Here is a 19,993-nt window from a genome sequence, read left to right on the forward strand (position 1 = left end):
CCACACCAAATCATTCCAGTATTGTGCAGAAACTTCAAATGAAATATAATCTGAGTATTGATAAAAAGATTGGAAGGGGCTGGGTCGGGTAGCAAATGCCTGTAGGGCTTTCACACCTCCCAGCCTGTGGAGTCTGCACACCAGATTCACGCCCTCCCTTGAGTTCTGGCCAGAAGACTTTCTGTTCAGTTGGAATTGTTAACAAGTTCAGCTGGAAGTTTTCTTCTCCCTGTGGTCTCTTCCTAGTACCTCTGTCAGCCTGGGGAGTCACTTGAGGAGTTTGTGAACAGCCTGGCCAACGTGGTGAAATCCCATCTATACTGACAATACAAGAATTAGCCAGATGTGGTGGCAAACACCTGTAATCCTAGCTACTTGGGAGGCTGAGACAGGAGAATCCCTTGAATCTGGAGGGCAGAGGAGGTTGCAGTGAGCTAAGATTGTGCCACTGCACTCCAGCCTGGGTGACAAAAAATAATTGGAAGGAAATTCCACAAACAGAAAAAAATCTTTCCTCTTGCTACTTTGAGAAACGTGTGAAGGGGAATCATTGGCTTACAATCATCCATTCTCCCTAGTGTCTGGAACCAGCTTAGAATTAAATGAGTATTTATTTATGACAGAATCTCTTGATGATAAAATTAAGGTGACTTTAAATTCTTTTTTGTAGATTTTTGTATTCTCCAAATTCCGTATAAAGAGCATGCATCTTATTTATAGTTAAAAACAATAAAACAATAGCGTTGAAAAGTGGAATTATTGAGTAGTACAAGTAAAGCTTATCCTAACATGGAAGGATAAACACTGAGGCTTGCACAGTGGTTCCAATCAAGGCATTTGTAAAACATAAAGTCTCAGGAGGCTGAACCAGATTCCCTCAATGGGGTAGAAGTGTGGGTGCCCATAGGTCTGTATTTGCCACTCCTGCTTGAGTGAAACTTTCATACGATGCTGTAATATTCATGCTTGAGATTCTGTGACTGATGATTTTGCATCTTGAAAGGATGGCCCAAACTAATGGCCACAGCTGATTATGTCCGTGCCCTCTCTGCGTTTTCGTGGGCACGCAGGAATCATTTCACAAACCCTCCCACCACACGCCCCAACCTGTGTGCTTTACTTCATGCCCAATAGGGACATCCCACCTAACCACTCCCCACACTGCAGTACTAAAGGCTCTGGCCACACGTTCCCCTTGCTCCCATGCCTCTGGACCAGACCCGGTGTTTATCCGTGTGGCCCTGTGTTGTGGGGCAGGCCCCCTCCTCTTGGGTGGTCAAAGTAATAAACTCTTCTTTCAAAGGCAGGTGTCTCTGTCTGTCACCTTACCACACCCAATGGAAACAAAACAAAATATGAGGCACAGTTAAAAACAAATGCAAAGGATTGGCATTTCAAAAAACAGAGAGCCGGGACCTCAGCAACTGACAGAAAACATCCCATGACTATTCTTGTACCTGCTTGCCAATGCAGGTCTGAGTGGGCACCAGGATGCCACCTAAGCTTGGTTCATTGTAAGTGCCACTGGACGCAAAGCTGTCGGGGGGATGCTGACAGCCCTCACCCACTGCTGACTACTTGGGCTCCCTGCAGTTTGTAGAAAGAACTAGTTGTGAGCAACAAGTGTTGTTAGTCGCTTCTTCACACCCGCTATCTCCTTTGTGTGCTGTAGGGCATCTTGACTAGTCTGCAGAAGCCTGGGGCAGTGTCTGAGCAGGTAAGCTCCGTCCCAGGAAGGATGCCGGGCCTCTCCTCTATGACCTTTAGAGCCCAAGGGAAGAGGACTGTGTATAAAACAGTGCTCGCTCCAGGCAGTGTTGCAGGAGCCCTTCATAAATGGCCATTCGTCCTCGTTCTAACTCGGCGCAGGAAGGCCCTGTGGTTGAGGTTAGCTGTTTTTGCTCTTTGAGTCTCAGCTATTCTGTGTGTGTTTGTTTGTTGTTGTTTTGAGACTGGGCCTTGCTCTGTTGCCCGGGCTGGAGCGCAGTGGCAGCTTGTTCTGTTTGTGAAATAAAGCGGGAGCATGAGGACCAGCGGGTTAGATTCTCCTTGGGCTTCTGCCAGCTCTCCTTTTTGTTTTATTTCTTTCCTTGTAGAAGAGCATGAGAAAGCCAACACGAGGCCTCTGGCACATCCAAGGTGGGTGGGGCACCAGGGCCCCCAGACGAGGAGTCTTTGGATCTGACGGGAGCAAGGGCTCTGTTGAGACTGCCAGAGATGCCCTTGGTAATGAGGGTGATGCAGAGGTGCCAGCACAGCCCATCAGGCAGCGAGGGAGAAAGGGATGGTGGTTCTGACTCAGAGGACACAAGCTGCCTTTGTCATGGTGCCACCATGGCCCATTGCTCCTTGTGCTCCTCTCAGGACTCAGAGTGTGGGAGTGAGACCATTGCCATTACAAACCAGCAGGGAAGGGGCTGGGCACCCACAAGGCTGCATGTGCATACGCGACATCGTCAGAGTTAGGAAGGCAGCCAGCCTCGAGCAGATGGCAAACTGTTTCATGGCGCCCAGGGAGACCCTCACAGCCCATGCATTAGCCCTCCTCAGCCAGGGTCCTGGCGCTCCCCATAAACCCAGACTCTCCTTGGCCAACACTGGTCTCCACCAGCCAACCTCCTTGAGTCTCTGTGTCATTTCTTCCATCTGTCACACATGATGCTGCAGCCACAGGGTCCCTGCTCTGTCCCTCTAGCATGCTGCTCATCCCTCATTCTCGACTCACAGCCTTTGTGCTCCCCTCCCCGCTTGCCCTCCCTCACGCTCAGTCATCCTATTCAATGCCTTCGTGGCACTTAACATAAACTGTCACAATCATGTGTATAGGTTTGGTTTTATTGTTGTTGCAGGGGGTTCCGTCTCCCCCATTTAGGCCTAATAGGCCAGGAGTGTTCTCTGTCTGATTCACTCCTAACATATATTAAGTGCTCGATGAGTTTTTGCTGAGTAAATGAAGGGAAAAAAATCATGCAGCCTCTGAGATGTCATGGGACCACAACCCCACCACTGAGAGTTCACCAGTAAATCACTTTCCGATTAGAACCCTGGTGACAGGTGAATTCATATTTTAGTTTTATTGAATGTGTTAATGTAATTCTGCAATAGAGGTGCCTGGCCTGGGTTGGTGTATTTTCATTCCCAGGAGCCCCAAGGAAAGGAAATATACCAACCCAGCAACATCCCATGAAGCTAGTTCCCTGGGAGAATTTGTGGAAAGAGCACTGACTGGGGTGAATGGGCACTGGCTTGTGACAACAGGGGTCCCTGTTGATGGTTTGGTGATTGATCCCTGCCAGTGAATGCAGCCCCGCTGGGGTCAAGTGCACCCTCAGAACAGAAAGAGGGATGTGGTTTGTTATTTCTTGTGCATTAGAATGTGTAACAAGCCATTTTCCACCTAGGGTTTAGTGGGGTTTTCCACTTTCCCTAGAAAGAAAATACTGTCTATGGCTTTATTTGTAATCATCATCAGGAAGGTCCTATTGAAGGAGACAGTGAAGTAAGAGGGGCCATCCTTCGCTCGGACTATGAACTTGGTGGCGGTAGCTGCAGCGGCCTCAGTACCCTCCTCGCTGACATCCAGCACAGCCTTGTGCGTTGCCTGCCAAAGAAAAAGCAAACATCAGTGGCCCCAGCGGAGACACTTTACTTAACTGAGTAAACTAAACTGAGTGTTTTGCCCTGAGATGGTGATGTCTACCTTGAAAAGATTCAAGGTTCAAATGCCTGGCATTGGGTTTGCTCAATACATTGCAGTGGGTGTTGACTGTGGCCCATTAGCCCTTATACCTGGAGTGAGATAGTTACAAACATGGAGCAGGAAGATCGGAGTGAATCTCAGTCCTGCCGCTTATTGTTGCAAAAGTTATTTAGATGCTGCAGGCTTCAGTTTCCTGATCTATAAAAGGTGATAGTAATTGCACGTGTCCCACAAGGTTACCATGTAAATTAAAGGAGCTCATACAAAGCACGTGCTCACAGACCTGCCAGCAGGAGTAACTGCTGCAGTTCTCGCGTGGCAGACATGGGTTTGTTATTACTAGGGTTAGATCCCTCCTTTGTCTTCTAGGGAAGAGAGTCTTAACCTGGAATTCCTGTACTTCTAAGCTCCAAGGAGTCTTGAGCTCCTGAGACTACAGGCATTGTTTTTCATAGGGTCACAGATGCACTTTCCGTGAGAAGTCCATTATGCTCATCATATTCCAGTGGGGACTCTCTGCATTTTCTGAAAACCAACAACAAAGGTCCCCTTCAGTGGCTCCAGGGTCACTTGTGACCATTAGGATCCATTACCAAAATAAAATTTTAGGTGAGGGATCAGTAACCCATATGTGGGCAGGGGCTAGGCAGGTAACCCCAAGTAACTGAGGGAGACCCCTTGTAAGAGCATGGGGTGCCCATGTTACCTGGAGGGTACCATCTGGCTAAAAGGGGCACTCACGGCTCAGCCCCAGTGATGGCTGCCATCTGGAAACATGGGCTCACTGTTGCCACGTGGGAATTGGACTCAGTGATTTCTTTCAAGAGGATCAGAAATCTAGACTTTTAGATTCAATATACTAGATTTTAAAAGTTATCTTTCTCTCTCTCCTTACACACTGAAGGCCAGACAACACATCTACAGGATGCAGATGGTCTGTGGGCAGCCAGGCTGTGATGCCTGTGTAAGAAACTAAACTTCAGGGAGGTAGAAGGTGAGGTCAGATCCCGGTGGGGGCACCTGCTTTCCTGCAGCAGGCATGGGGAGCAGTTGCCTGCTGAGGATGCCTTTGGAATGTTTGTGTGAAGAGGGAAAACAGATGCTGTGTGCCAGAGGGATGGTGGCCATAAGCCACAAGATTTGGTTCTTCTGGCCGCAGAAGAACCTCACTTCACCTTCCAGGCCTGTCTCCTTATCAGTGAGAGTGCTTGATGAATTCTTCAGGTGCTTGAAGCTTAGACGTTTTTGCAAATATTCTCATTCAACTCACTTTGGAAACCTGCAGGGAGTCTCTCTTTGTAATTCCAGAAAAATCAGCGTTTTTATCAAAGGCACTTTGGATGCCCATCTTTGGGAGGATGGTTTCCAGATTGTAGGAGGCAGAAATGGAAAATTTGGGGATGAACACCTCTATCCACCTGTGGAGTAGGGAAAAGGAAAAGACGAGGTCACAAGTCTATGATGTCTGCATCTCTGCTCCTAGGTGCCATTTTGGGAGACTCCGTTCTTCCTCCAACCATTGCTAGATGATGCTAAAATGGTCAACACATCCTAGCCAAGCAACCCAGGTTACTCTTGAAGTAAGCCTCCCAGCTGAGCAGGTCCAGCATTGAAGACATAAAGGGAGACACACAGACCCCCCATTGAAGTGGGTGCAGAGGTGAGAAAGTGGTCAGCAAGGGAGTCTATGGCAGAAACCAACAGGAGACATCAAGCAGTAATGGAAGCTCATCAGCCACCCACTGTCTGGAGTACCTCCTCACCAGCACTTCCTGATGCAGGCCCTGCTGACGCCCTAGCGCAGCAAAGTCCAGCAGAACTTCCTGCGATGTTGGGAAGATCCTGTACCTGTGTGCTCCAATATGGTAGCCACTAGCCATGTGTGGCTATTGAGCAACTTGAAAAGTGGCTTGTGCAAATGAGGAGCTACAATTTTAATTTTACTACGTTTTGGTTAAGTGTAAATAACTGCAGGTGGCTTGGTGGCTGCTATACTGGACAACACCACCTGATAATTTAGCACAATATGTTGTTTTCCTCTGCAAGGGTTTCTCTGAACCAAGAATAAACAGCCTGCATGTATTGAACATTTATTATATGGCAGACATTGTCCCAGGCACATTTAAGAATATTACCTCCATTTTAAAGATGATAAAGCCTAGTTTTTGTTTTTGTTTTTTTTGAGAAGGAGTTTTGCTGTTGTTGCCCAGACTGGAGTGCAATGGCATGATCTCGGCTCACCGCAACCTCCACCTTCTGCCTCAGCCTCCCAAGTAGCTGGGACTACAGGTGCGCAGCACCATGCCCAGCTAATTTGTATTTTTAGTAGAGCCAGGGTTTCACCTTATTGACCAGATGGTCTTGATCTCTTGACCTTGTGATCCACCTGTCTTGGCCTCCCAAAGTGCTGAGCCACCGCACCTGGCCAGCTTAGTTTTAGTGCTTTGCTCAAGGTCATGCACTTAGTGACTCACAGAAATGAAAGCACACAAAAAAATATTGAATGGACACATTTCAGTCCTCATCTGACAGGTGTCTTGTGACCCCTCACAGCAGGGACAGCTCTCTCTTCTCTGTCACTGTCCACTTTCCCTGTCTTCTCCATGCTCCACTTGCTGCTCTGTGCTCCATCCCTTCCTCCTCAGTCTCTGAGCCACCTCCCCTTCCTCTCTCCAGCCCCAGATGCATCCTGAGAAGAGAAGAAGTTGCTGGCATGCCCTGTGGCATCTCTTCATTCTTAATTTTGAGATATTGCTGATGCTGTGTCCTCTACCAAAGCTGCTCTTCCCATGCTTCTGTGTGCTCGTATCCTACCCATATGTGTGGGGCTCAATGCCGCCACCTCCTTAAGCTGCCCCTGAATCCCAGCTGAAAGTGATCTCTCTTTGCTCAGAAGCTCCTCAGCACTTTGCCTGCCCTCCCCTGGGGCATTGCCTGATCTCTTTCTTGAATTCCAGTTATGCTACAGCCTTCCTTCTCTCTTCCTAGACTATGAGCACCAGGGAATGATGCTAAAAAGTGTTCTACGATGCCAATTATATAGCCAAGAGACAGAACATAAAGCTTTGACTTTTTTTATCTCATGATTGATCTTTTTGATATTCTCCATAATAATTATGGAACTAATAATAACATTGCTAGCTAACATTTGCTGTAAAGTTACTATCTTCTAGGAATTCTTCTAAGTACTTTGTAAATAGTAGGTTACTTTATCTTTTCACCAACCTTTGGATTGTTATCCTCAATCTTATACATGACCACCAATGCTTTTGTTTGCTTGCTTTTATGAGATAATTCCACAGAATTCAACATCAGATTGGCTTCTAGGGCAAGCTCTGCTAGCATATAACAGCTATATAACCTTGGGCAATTCACTTACCCCCCCTGGCGCCTCCACTTCCTCGTCTGTGAAATGAATGGTACTAAGACATCAGGTGATAGTGAACTTCACGTGAGAATGTGTATAGACAGCCTCAGGCTCTTTGTCCTGTATGCAGTTGGTGCTCACTGTACAGAAGTGATTATCCAACAGCTGTTAGCACAGTCTCTCTCTCATCCTTGAATGTGTGCGTCCCCTGCCCCAGGGCCCAGGAGATTGACTGACATAGACGCCTACCTCTTCTGGAGTGAGTGGCTCCACTTTCTCAGTGTTCTGGCTGACAAGGTCTGTTCCAGTTGCCTCATTTTGCCCTTGCCAGGGAGGACAAAAAAGGCCATGGCATCTCCCCTATAGTCCATCTGCAGCACAAAGCAGTTCAGCTCTGCATCCACCCCGAAAGCAAACTGCTCCTTCTGGTGCATCATGGGGACATGCACAGTGGCCTGATTGCCCACCAGGAATGGGAAGCTCTTTCTTGTATATGCAGGGTAAAAGGGCTTCTCCCATTTGGCTAGCACAAAGAGAGAAAAGAGGTCTTTATGTCAAAGTGCAATTGGTGAGGTAAAGACAGCAAAATGAAATGGGGAATTACTGCTAATGGGTATGAGGTTTCTTTTTGAGGTGACAAAAAAATGCTCCGGAATTACACAGTGGAGAGCCGCCCAAACTTGTGAATATAGTAAAAACAAAAAATCACTGAATTGTACACTTTAAAATGATGGAATTTATGACATGTGAATTGTATTTCAATTAAAAATAGAATTATGTTAAATAGAGCAACGTAAGGTGAAGGCAACTTAGTAAGGGCTCAAAGCATATCAGTTTTCTTTCTTTCTCTTTCCTCTTGGCAGGATAGATGGATAAATGGGTTGATAACTTGGCAGATAGAGGGTGGATGGATAGATGGTTGGCTGGCTGGGTAGATATATGGATGAATGGAAGGGATTATGAACTGATGGAAGGATAAATGGGTCTATCCATCTATCCATCTATCTATCTTTCTATCCATCTATCCATCTATCTATCTATCTATCTATCCATCCATCCATCTATCTATGGGGTGTGAATGACAGTCACATCAGCTTGTCTACATTTCTACACCTATAAAAGTGTTCTCACTCTTGGATTTGCTTCTTAAACTGCATTGTCAGAGAGCTCCATGTTCCTTCTCTAAAACTTTCAAGGGACAGTGGGACAGCTTCTGGTAGCAAGAGATCCTTTCTCTCAAGCAGTTTCCAGATTTCTACTATGGGCCCCCCAGAGTCAAATGTAACACCTCAAATCACCTAATCTGTCTACCTAAAGAGAACTAAATGAGGAGCTATCCCAGGTCCTGCAGCCAGCTAATGCAGCGCTAATTAGAACTCGGGCCCTCCCATTTCTCCACCAGTCTAGGGTTTGTCTGGCTTGTACATTTCACTAAGCAAAAATCATCGTCTTCATCATAAAATAAATAAATAAAAATCAACTTCTTAAATCCTTACCTTTAAAGAAAATGTGGTTCACCAGCACCATGGCTGTCAGAAGGTCAAGGCCTTGGATTATGTCTACAACCTTCCCTTGGGTCTTCTTTTCCACATGGCTGTTGATCCTCATCTGGGCAATGGAGGGGTTGGAGAAATCTGTAGAAAAGACTTCCGCCTCATACAGCCTCTTGACATTGCGCAAGAAATTTGCTTGCAGCTGCAGCTCCTTCTTGATGAAGAGGGCACTTCCCATCTTCAAGATCAGTTTTTTGCTGGGGACAGTCAGTGAGTGGACCAGGCGCTGGAAGCCCTGGTGGATGGCAGACTCTGGTGTGTGTGTGAGGTTGAAGCCTAGGCCCTGGAGAATCTGGGTCTTGGTGACTGAGTGGGCCCCAAGGGAGAGCATGGCCAGGGAAGTGGAGACACTCATGGGGGAGAAGAAGACATTCTGGCTTGGAGTCTCTAAAACTAGCCTGCGGTACAGGTGGAAGGCAAAGTCGGTGTTGAGGGAATACACCTGTGAGGCAGGGGTGCTCTTTGCGGAGGAATGGTGGGTGTATCCGCTGGGGGCATTGGCCGGGGTCACACAGTAGATTGGAGCACAGAGGCCAACAGCAAAGAGAACTCCATAAAGGGAAGATACCATTTTGGAACAAAGTATGTCTGCAAGAGAGGTAAGAACCATTGAGGGGGTAAACTGAGGGTCCAGGCCCTGAATCAGAGACCCCTCAACACCTACGCCGTCAGCAGCAGAATGAGGACAGATAGGACGGTTAGCAGAGCTCTCTCATGTAATCTCCTCTGAGCCTCGCAATAGCTCCGCCATGTAGGTATTATCATTGCTCTTGTTTTACTTGCAAATGAGTAAACAGGCTGCAGAGAGTCTGTCTAACTTACCCCAGATCACACCGTTGACTTGTCTGTGTTCGGGGTGGGCTTCAAACTCAGGTCTCAAATTCCAAAGCCCATGCTTTTTGCTGTTTCTGCTTCGTAGACTTATTTCTTGAGAGTGTGAGACCAGATCGCAGAGTCCCCCCCTCTTAGCAGCCAGAAGTGGTTTCTCAGCCTTTGGAGGTCCCTCTACACATTCTTTATCCATTTTGTGTAGATCTAATTATTTTCTCACCCCGGCTTTCTGTTCCCAGACACAGGCATTTACTAATGTGTTCGTGTCTCTCAAAAAGTGGAAACCTGGAGCAAAAGGCTGTCTTTTTTGCGGTGGGCCTCCTGAGCACTGAGCACTGGGGGTCAGTTGCTAATGAGCTACAGCTCTAGCCACATCTGTCTGCTCCCCATTCAGGCCTCAGCTGACAAGTCTTTGACACCAAGGAGACTTCAGACCGAATGACCTGATGGCAATTCCAAACCCCAACAGGGCTGGGCTTGCATTCCACCCTGACTTTCATGGTGAGCAAGTAACCTCTCCGGACTCTCTGTTTCACCTTTGTAAAACAGAGCTAGTTACCTTCCAGAGTTGTTCAGAGGACTGAGTGTGATAAGGCACATGAACTGTGAGTGCTCAGTATATTATTTTTACCATTGTTCTGTTGAAGTCAGAGAGAATTTGATTTGGGTAACTCTATCAACTGATGCTCGCAGGTCTCACCAGCCCTGCCCACAGCACCCTCACCTGTTCAGTTTCATCAGAAAGATTTCATCTGCCTTAACACAGCTTTACAGAGGAGCTCCAACCCTGTGGGTTGATCCTGAGGTACCACAGTAAATGGTCATTTTATAGAACGAAGGTGTATGAATCTAATGCAAGGTGGGGTCTGTGCTCAGCCATAGGGGAAAGCAAAGCAGGTATGTGCTCTGATAGGTTACATCTGTCTGAAGGCTTTTCTCTCTCCAATTTTATAATTTCTCCCCCATGACCTGGATGTCCTTCACCCCATCACCCTTTTCACAAGCACAGTACCTTCATAACCACCCTTGCCCTTCATCAAACTTTGCTCTTTGGTCATTTATACTACAGTGTGAATGACTGCCACACACTCTTCTCCTAGGGCCACTGGCATGAAGTTTTACTCCTGATTGTGAAGGGAAAACTTTACCCCTGGAACAAGAATTCAGTCAACAAGTGAACAATTATTTCACCAGAAATGAAGAAGGAAAATACAAAAGAACCTTTGCCCAGAGTGACAAAAATACTGGCACACACAGCCACTTGTCTATGTAAGACTAAGCATCATGTAACAGCAGCATTCCCAAAAATTTCTCTGTGGAAATGAAATATCCTAATGAATCATATTTCACTATAGCAGGTATAATTTAACTTAGATGGAACTTTATAAAGAACCCTTTTACTGAGTAATTCTTTTGCAAAAGTGTTCATTTCTCTCTATTTCCATTTATGTGATTGGGCGAGTTCTCTTTTGTAGTTTTGTGTTTGCCTGTTTGACTGAAGTGGGTTTTTTTCCCTAAGTTATGTCTGCATCCCTCCATTCACCTACTGGACTTTTTGCCCCGTGTTCTGAACTGACCTCTGGATCTGCCCCCACCCTGAGTGCCGCATCTCTCCCTTTCTCTGAGACGGTCATTTTACTCGTGCTGTTGTCTTCCAAGTCAGGATACTGATGGCCACTCTGCCCTCTTCAGCTACCTCCTTCCCACACCGTTCTTCCTCCTCGGGACACTGCAAGCCCCAGCTCTCTCCATCTCTTTGCCCTTTTCTTGGTCCAGCCCCTCTTAATTTCCCCCAGGGACAATCCTGAAGGTTTCTGAACTCATCTCCCTCCTCTGGTCATGTTTCCTCAAAACATTTTTCTTAAGAAACTTCACCAATTTGACTCTGAGCAGAGACGATCTGCTGGGAGATAGAAGTGTTGGGGCCACAGTGGGGGACAGATAGCCAGGATCCTGGCTCTTAAGGAGCTCACTGGGAACCCTGTGACATATGACATTAAGAGTTGGCCCCTTCCCCTCTCTTTGGCCCCACTGCCTTCCTGTGTATTCATCTGCAGTCTCTCTGCAGTCAACACCAACAGCAAACAGCCCAGGGTCCACCTCCCTCCCTCCTCTTTTCACTCACCCATGCCCTGCTCAGGTACAGCGTACTCCGCTACAAATGCCCCTCCTGGGCACCACCTTCCTTTGCATGTGGAAAAGCCATTGTTTTTCACTCTGGAAGACTCTACGTAGCTATTACCAGCGTGAGAGGCCCTCCCTGGTTCCCCCTCCCCTGTTGTGACTTCATCACTCCCTTCTGTCTTCTGCCACCTCTGAAATTTACTCGACTTCTGTTACCAGATGAATGATCACTGACCACACACCAGATGAATGATTATGCCTTTCGATAATCTCTAGGTTCTTTGAATGTGTAATTCATGAATTCAGTCCATTGCGTTGAACATGTGCACTTATTATGCAGGTACTACAGGAGGTGTTGGGGCTAAAACAAGGGACAGAGAGACAGGGTCCTGGTCCTTAAGGAGCTGACTGGGAAGATGGGCAATGAGCAAACACCACTAGGCACGTGTGTGTGTGTGTGTGTGTGTGTGTGTGTAAGTACAGGTATTGGCACACCTATTCCACAACAGGAAAGTCTTCCAGAGGAAGTGACAGCTGATTGAGACTTGAAAAATGTTAGCAAAGTAAAGGGGAAAAGCAGAGAAGAGAAAGATTCAGGCTGGGAGGACCACATGTGCAAGGACTCAGAGGGAACCCAGAGCTAGGCAGCTTTGAGGAACAGAAAAGGTTCTGTGACATGGATCTCAAGAGGCTGGCAGGAAGGGCTGGGGAGTAGGAGAGATGGGCTGCAGAGAGAGGGGTCCTAGGCAGGGATATGCTGACTTGGTTCTGGGCCCCAGTCTCCCCACTGTGGGATGGCTGCAGAAACCCTCAGCAGCAGAGAATTCTGAAGACTATCCTGGCACCTGTCTGTGTTCTTTGGTGCTCTACACACCTGCTTTCTGTCCTCCTACCCCCTTCACCCACCAGCACAGAGAAGTGCCCATTATAGGGGCTCAGTAGACGCTTGATGCACTGTCCCGAGATGGAGAAGCATTTATACCAGCCTCAGAACTGGGGTGGTGGCTAGGCATGGTGGATCACGCCTGTAATCTCAGCACTTTGGGAGGCTGAGGCAGGTGGATCACCTGAGATCAGGAGTTCGAGACCAACCTGGCCAATAGGGCAAAACCCTGTATCTACTAAAAATACAAATGTTAACCAGGCATGGTGGCAGGTGCCTGTAATCCCAGCGACTTGGAAGGCTGAGGCAGGAAAATCACTTGAACCTGGGAGGTGGAGGTTGCAGTGAGTCAAGATCGTGCCATTGTGCTCCAACCTGGGCAACAAGAGCAAAACTTGGTCTCAAAAAAAAAAAAGAAAAAAGAATAAAGAGAAAAAAAGGGCTGGAATGGTGAAATGGAAGCCACCTGGAAGAACATGGGACTGAAACCTCGAGTGTCTTTTATTTGATGAGCTCTGTGACAGACGGGGGCTTTTCAGGAAGCCGTGTAAGAATGTGACATCTCTAGGCTTCCCTGTGACAGGCTGGGGTCTACTGTGTTAACTTGGGGTCTTCAGCCCTCTAGACTCAATCACAAAAGGGCAGCACTTGATCTTGACGGCCACTCAGAAGTCAGAGCCTAGGCAAGATCATGCTTACCCTCCTAACCTCAGAGTAGTATTTTCTGTCCAGAGAATAAAGTTGTCCTTTTAATGCTTCACCTTCTGAATGGCATCAACCGGATCTATAAGGAGGGCAGCTCTGAGGAGAGGCGGGACAACGTCTACAGAATGCCCAGTGTGGCATCTGGCCCATGGTGGACAGGAGACCAAAGCTGCTTCTCTTTTGTGACTCTTATGATTTTGTGTTCCTCCCTTGGAAGCAGGGTGAAGGAATAGGATTGTCCCTGGTGATTCGTAACCATGGGAGAGGGGACCAGGCTGAAAGAAGAGGATATCAGCCACATACAGGGGTATGCCACAACCACCAGGGGTCTGTGCCCCTTTTGGCGAGGCTGGGGGTGGGGCAGGTTGTTCTCAGAGGCCCCCACTGACACTGCATTGTCCCTCCCAGAGAATCCCCATTCCCATCAGCAGAGATGGCCTATTAGACATGGTCTTCATGCCCCAAGTCTTGTTTCTTCTGGGCTTGGGTTGAGTAGGGGAGATCCACCTGAAGTCGGGGAGTTGGCTAGTAAGTGTCCTGACCCATTAATGGTACCGGCCTCCATGTGACTTCAGATAAGTCTCTGCTTTTTACAAAACCTTAGGAGGAGGTGGTCTCAAAAGGCTCTCCTTCCCTTCTGAGTCTGGGATTTATGTCTGAGGGCCCCCAGGTCATTTCTCCCAAGAATGGGGGAAAACCCTGGCTGAAGCTCATTCGGTTGGCTCTTAAAAATCCACCATACTTGGCCTCTCCCCACCCTGAACTCCTGTCATCCTGTGGCCACCCCTTCTTTCTCCCAGCCCTGCCAAGACCCTTGCCCCTTTCTTGGCTGTGGCCTGGGTTGATGTGAGTGTTCAGCCAGTGGGCTCTGCTCTTCGTTGGGGTGTCAGGGACACTCTGCCATCCCCAGGGCTTACCTCTTCTGGGCCTCTCCCTCCCAGCTACCACAGCCTGCATTCCACCTTCCATTGTCTCTCACCCACTCCCATCTCCAAGTGCTCGTCCACCCAGCAGACAGGGTGAGCTTTCCAAATGCTGATCTGGTGCGTCATTCACCTCAAATTCCTCAATGGCTCCCCACTGAGTTCAGGAAAAATGCTCAAGCCGCTGGCATTCAAGATCCTTCTCTATTTGGCCCTGACTTACTTCCCCAGCTTCATCTTTGAGGACCCAGTTGTTCGCATTTCTCAATTCCACCCCATCCCCTGTCTTCATTTGCCTCTTTATCCAGCTTGGGCATCAAGGGCTTCATTTTAATCCAATGTGCTTCACTCCCAGGCCTCTGTCTTCATGTCCCAGTCCAGTGGCAAGTCTCCATGTGTGACAGAACCTACCTGTCTGCCCCTTCCCTGCCAAGTGCTGCTGGACGAGCGTTTCTGCAAGGCAACCTGGTCCACTGTGGGTTCCCAAACACCAGCCTTTATCTGCCTGGCAACATGTAACTCATGAGCTCACTCTCCCATTGACTTCAGGGAATACCTTCACCTTTTCCATGTCCTTAACCTTTTCATTCCGTGGTGGAATGGATGCCCACCCTGCTACATATGCATGTGTGCCCACATGCATGCATACACACACACACACACACACACACACACACACACACACACACACGGCAGAAAACCTTGCCTCCTATCTCACATAAAACAGATTCTATGAAAAGGAATTGTCTCAACTTCCCTCAAAGGGCATCCTCTCTTCCTATCCCTACTTGATCTGCCCTCCTTTGATGGCCAGTCCTGCTTCCTGAGCCTTGGAAAATATCTCTTCTCTCCATCTCAGGACGCTTCTGCCTCTCTTTTCTGCACTTAAACACTCCCTCTCAACCCGATCCTTGCTGTTAGCTTGGAAACATGTTCAAGTCTTGCTTGTTTACACAAAGAGACCAACAATGTCACAATAAAAACACTCCTTTCACCCTCTCATTTGCTTCTAGCTGCTGCCCTATCTCCACACTCCTCCCCTTGTGGCCCAAATTTTCAAGAGCTGTGTATTCATGGTCTCTGTGGCTTTACCTCCAACTCACTCACTGGTCCACTTTAGCCTGGCTTCTGTATCACAAAAATGTGACTCAGGTGCTTCTAAAAGCCAACTAATGTGTCTAGGTTCTCATCTTACTTGACTTTCCAGTAGCATTTGACACCGAACACCATGCTCTGATCCAGTCCTTCCCTCTGGCTCAGACATTCCCAATATCTCTGTACCTCCTCCTTACCCATTTTTGCAGGTTCCTCTTCTGCTCTGTCCTTGTGTGCTTGGCGAGTCCTGGCACTTACTTACTTGGTTGCAGCTCTCTCCTCACTTTAATCTCTCCTCTCCCTCCAGCTGATTTCATGCCACAATACCCATGGCTTCATTATTAAGACATGCAAATGTCCTAGTATTCTTTTTAGTCTCTAGCTCAGTCCTTTCCTCTGATCTCTGTATGTCTAACTGCCTACTTGATATCTCCTTCTGATGTTGAAATAAACCTTCCATGCAGTATGAACCACCATGAACTCAGACTCCTTCCCAAAGAGCATCTCCCAGCAACAGCCACAGCTGAAACCACCTTTCAACATTTCTATCATTGGCTCCACCATTCACCTAGTTAGTTGAGCCTATGAGACATCCTTGTACTTCCTTTTTCTTTATGTTAACACATTCCCAGTTTTGTCAACTTTGCCTCCTCTGAACATCGCTCAAGTCCATCCACTTTTCTCTGCCTCCACTCTAACAGGCTAGTTGTGCTGTCATCCTGTCTTGCCTGGGATGCTACAAAGCCTTCTAACAGCTCTCTCTGCATACTCTATCCTGCTCCTTCAATTCACTCTGCACGTGACAGCTAGAATAGCCTTTTAAAACTCAGACCTGACTATGTCACTTACTATTTTAAAATGTCCCAATAGCCTCCCATTTCCCAAAGTAAACAATAAAGTCTTAACTTGCATAGCCTGAGCTCTGCTGGCCCCTGTAACTTCATCACAGACCATGAAGCCCTTTGCCCTTGACATGTATGTTAGGCCATTCTGCCCTGTTTTTTGATGCTCACATGTGACTGGCAATAAGCAAAGGAAACTCAGGGTGATGAAAAGTCCTGTAGCTACTTAAAGGAATGTTATGCAGGTGTATACGTAGAGTTTGAGTTGACTTACACTTTTGGCCAATATAAAGTAACTGATATTGATTGCAAACGGTTGTAAACAGATAGAAAACTTGACAAAATTTATGACACTATTGAGATATTTGAAAAAATATATAAAACAATTCAGACATTAGAGAAAAGGCAGGGAAGGAAAAAAATGAGATAAGCTCTACAATTGTCCCAATTTTCTGCCTAAGGACACTTTCTGGATGTGTGGAAGAAAACTCAAGGAAAGCATGGTAGGCTTGCTGAGCTTAGGAGACAGACATCAGAGTTTGAGAAAGCTGAGGAAGCTACAATTTGTGCAGTGAAGTGCTAGAGGAGAGCTTTAGAAACATGTATAGAGGTCTCCTTAAGTTCAAACTAAGCGCTAAGCTCTGCATGCATGAAGCAAAATTCCACATGGCTGGTCAACATGCACATACACACAGAAGAACAAAGAAACCTAATGTGAAGGTATAAACAGAACAATTCCCAGAGTTCACAAAGCATGAGGATATATTAAGGTTATGACCATCCAAAGTAAAAAGACCTGGAACATTCAGTAGAGACCCAGAAGTGTCACATCTTGCATTAGGGCTAAATTAACTTTGAACTAAAGCTCCACTCGACCCAACTAACAAAACTTAAAAACATGCCTTGACAAGTTCAAGCAGATCTGTAACTTATTGACTCTTAAAACAAATGTCAAACACTGCAAAGGAAGACAACAAAATCCATACAATAAAATTGTAATGTTATGATGTCTAGCATCCAGTGAAAAATTGCTAGACATTCTAAGAATAGGAAAATGTGACCCGTGACCAGAACAAAAATTAAGCACCAGGAACAGGCTCAAACATAATAGAGATTAAGGAATTTACAGATAAGAACTTTAAAACAGCTACTTAAAATATGCTTAAATAATCAAAATGTTACTCTAATGTGAGAAAAATCAAACATCTAGAGATGAAAAACTTAATATCTGAAATGAAAAATTCACTGACTAGGTTTAACAGCAAATTTAGTACTATGGAAGAAAAGATCTGTGATCTTGAAATTATATTAATGATAACTATTCAAACTGAAGACAGCAAGCTGGAAAATAATAATAATAATAAAAAGAGTCCCAGTGACTTGTGGGACAACATCAATGGTCTAACATATGTGTAATTGGAGTTCTAGGCAAAAAAATTTGGGAAGAGTGGAGAACAGAAAATTTTGAAGAAACAGTGAGCAGAAATATTTGTGATACTTGTGTACTTTATGTGAACTATACCCAAATAAAAGCCAAAACACAGTACATTGAAATGAATGCCACCCTGCTGTTTCTTTCTCTACTCTCTAAGATCACACAATTCTCAGTTGGCTTGGACTACCCATCCCAGTCTCCTTACCTGACACACTCCTTTTCATCCTGCCAGCTCCAGCTCAAAATCACCCACGCACTTTCTAGATCCCCTAGAAAGTCTGCTCCTCCCTTTACAAACACCTGGAGCAAACCACAGCAGTTTGTCTTCTTGTATGTCTGTCTCCCTGATTAGACAATCTGGACTTTGTGTGGCATCCTCCAGGGCTGGGACTTTTATTAGCAAGTGATAAGGGAAAGCAATAGCAGAATACATGGGAATGTGAAGAGGGAGGAAGAAGTGGGAGGGATTTTGGGAACCCTGAGGGCCAGTCATTGTTGACTCACCCACACCCAGGCACTTTTGTAAAGACTCATAGTTGGTGAAACACAGAGAGACAGCCTGAAGAAGTATGGGAAGTAAGTATCAAGCTTAATTGGGATCTCAATAAAATGCAAATTCCCAGGTCCCATGCAGAACTACCCAATCAGATCTTTCAGGGAAAGATGAGAAGACTTGAAAGTGGGGAGGGCTGGGTACATCTTCCCCCCACCCTTCACCCCACCCTCTGTCCTTGCCACTGAGAGACGCTCTTCAGGGTTCCCACTAGCTCTGAGGTCATTGGTGCCTGGGGCCTCAGGGCCACCTGGAAAGTAAAGATCTATTTATCTCCAAATTCATAAAACCAAGGCTGCTGGAGTAGCAACCAGCTGGGAGCAAATCCCCATGGGCCCATAAAAATGGAGCCTTCTCTCAAGTCCATCCTCCTCCATGAAGCCTCTCTTGCTATGTCCAGGCCTTTCTGGGATCCTCTTGGGTCCCTGGCTACAGGATCTCTTGCCTGCCTCACACATTCTTAACGCTTCTGCTCCATTCCCAATTTATTGGAGATATTCATACTACTTTTAAAACTGGCTGAATCTTTTTACTTTTATATTTCAATACTTATTTTAATATTTCACCCATTGTTTCTCCTAACAAGTGGAGAAGATTGGGTACCTCAAGGCTACTCTTGCAGTGCCATCTTAGCTAGAGGCTACCCTTCGGATTGTTAAGATGCCTCCCCAGCTGAGATCCACAATCCCCACCATGGATCTGTCTCAGGAAGTGCAGCTCCCTGCCACCCCTTCTACTGCAACACTGTTTGTTTCTTAGCCTGCCCAGTGTGATCACCTGACTTTCAAGAATCTGAACCAAGCTGAAGGTAGAGATGGGGAAGGAAGATAGATCCAGACCAGACCCCATACCCTGAGGAGTTTTGTCTGTCTGTTAATTAGTCTATTTTTTGTTGTTGTTGTTTTGTTTTTGGCAAGGGGTCATTACTTCAACATCATGGGACACATGGGATTCCTACCCAAGCAGGGATCTTCATCCTGGGGGGCCTCTTTTCCTTCCTTTCCCAGAAATCTGTGATTCCTCTGTTGACATCATGGTGAAAGAAACAACTATCAAAAAGCTGTCTGTGCTGGAAGGATGTTCAATGTTCATGGAAGTCCATCCAGTGGACTGCCCTTCTGATCTTAGAGGCCTCTAAAAGCCAGTACTCTATGGATACCTGCTCAGCAGATGCCAAGTGGGTGCATGTGTGCCATGGCATTGAATCCTCCCAAGACCCTGAAGGATCAGTATTACTGTCCTCACATCACTGAGATGCAAAACTAAGGATTGGACCACCGAATGACATGCCTAACATCACAAACCAAATAAATGGCACAGCTGCGATTTTGACCTCCACCTGTCTGACTCCAGGGCTTCCCACAAACCTCCAGCCTTTGCTCAAAGGCCTTAAAATGAAAGACCACTGTATGTGACATGTATCCTGGATTGGATTCTGGAACAGAAAAAATATATTCATTTAAAAAGATGGTGAAATTCAAATAAAGTCTCCAGTTTGATGAATAGTAAACTGCCAATATTGGTTCCTCAGTTATGACTGATGTGTCATAGTCATGGAACACGTTAGCATTAGGTGAAGCTGTTGAAGGGTGCATGGAAATTCTGTGGACTCTTTATATCTTTTACCTGAAGCTAAAATTATTCCAAAATTTAAAAAGAAGAAAGAAAAGCCAATCAGTCAAGGACATAAATCAGGAAAACATTCCAACCTTAGCCAAGGACTCCAGGGATCAGGGAGACGACTACTCTGTTCACGGGGTAAACAATCTCATGTGGTTTCTGCCCATGACATGGAATCACTCAGTGGCAAAGTCCTCCCTCTTCCAGTTCTCTTTTGATCATTCTGAGCTCCCCAAGGAGTGAGTCTTGGCTTGGTGCCAGCCCATCTTTACCACCGTCTTAGACTTGGTGACTTTCCTTTCTAACAGGGGTGAGCAAACCAGAGGCTGGGGGTCTTGGTGGAATGTAGTCACCGAATTAGT

General features: G+C 46.5%; 1 protein-coding gene across 1 annotated transcript; it reads right to left on the reverse strand.

Annotated features, from left to right (window-relative positions):
• Positions 1-2,832: 2,832 nt before the first annotated feature.
• On the reverse strand, positions 2,833-17,711 carry SERPINA9 (serpin family A member 9). The gene is made up of 5 exons (XM_009006493.4): positions 17,664-17,711; positions 8,564-9,208; positions 7,317-7,590; positions 4,971-5,118; positions 2,833-3,601 (listed from the first exon to the last, which is right to left on the reverse strand). The coding sequence occupies exons 1-5, from the start codon at positions 17,680-17,682 to the stop codon at positions 3,398-3,400; spliced, it is 1,290 nt and encodes a 429-aa protein (XP_009004741.2). The 5' UTR covers positions 17,683-17,711; the 3' UTR covers positions 2,833-3,397.
• Between the last annotated feature and the right edge of the window lie 2,282 nt (positions 17,712-19,993).

Source organism: Callithrix jacchus, chromosome 8 (genome assembly GCF_049354715.1).
Source record: "Callithrix jacchus isolate 240 chromosome 8, calJac240_pri, whole genome shotgun sequence".
NCBI lineage: Eukaryota > Metazoa > Chordata > Mammalia > Primates > Cebidae > Callithrix > Callithrix jacchus.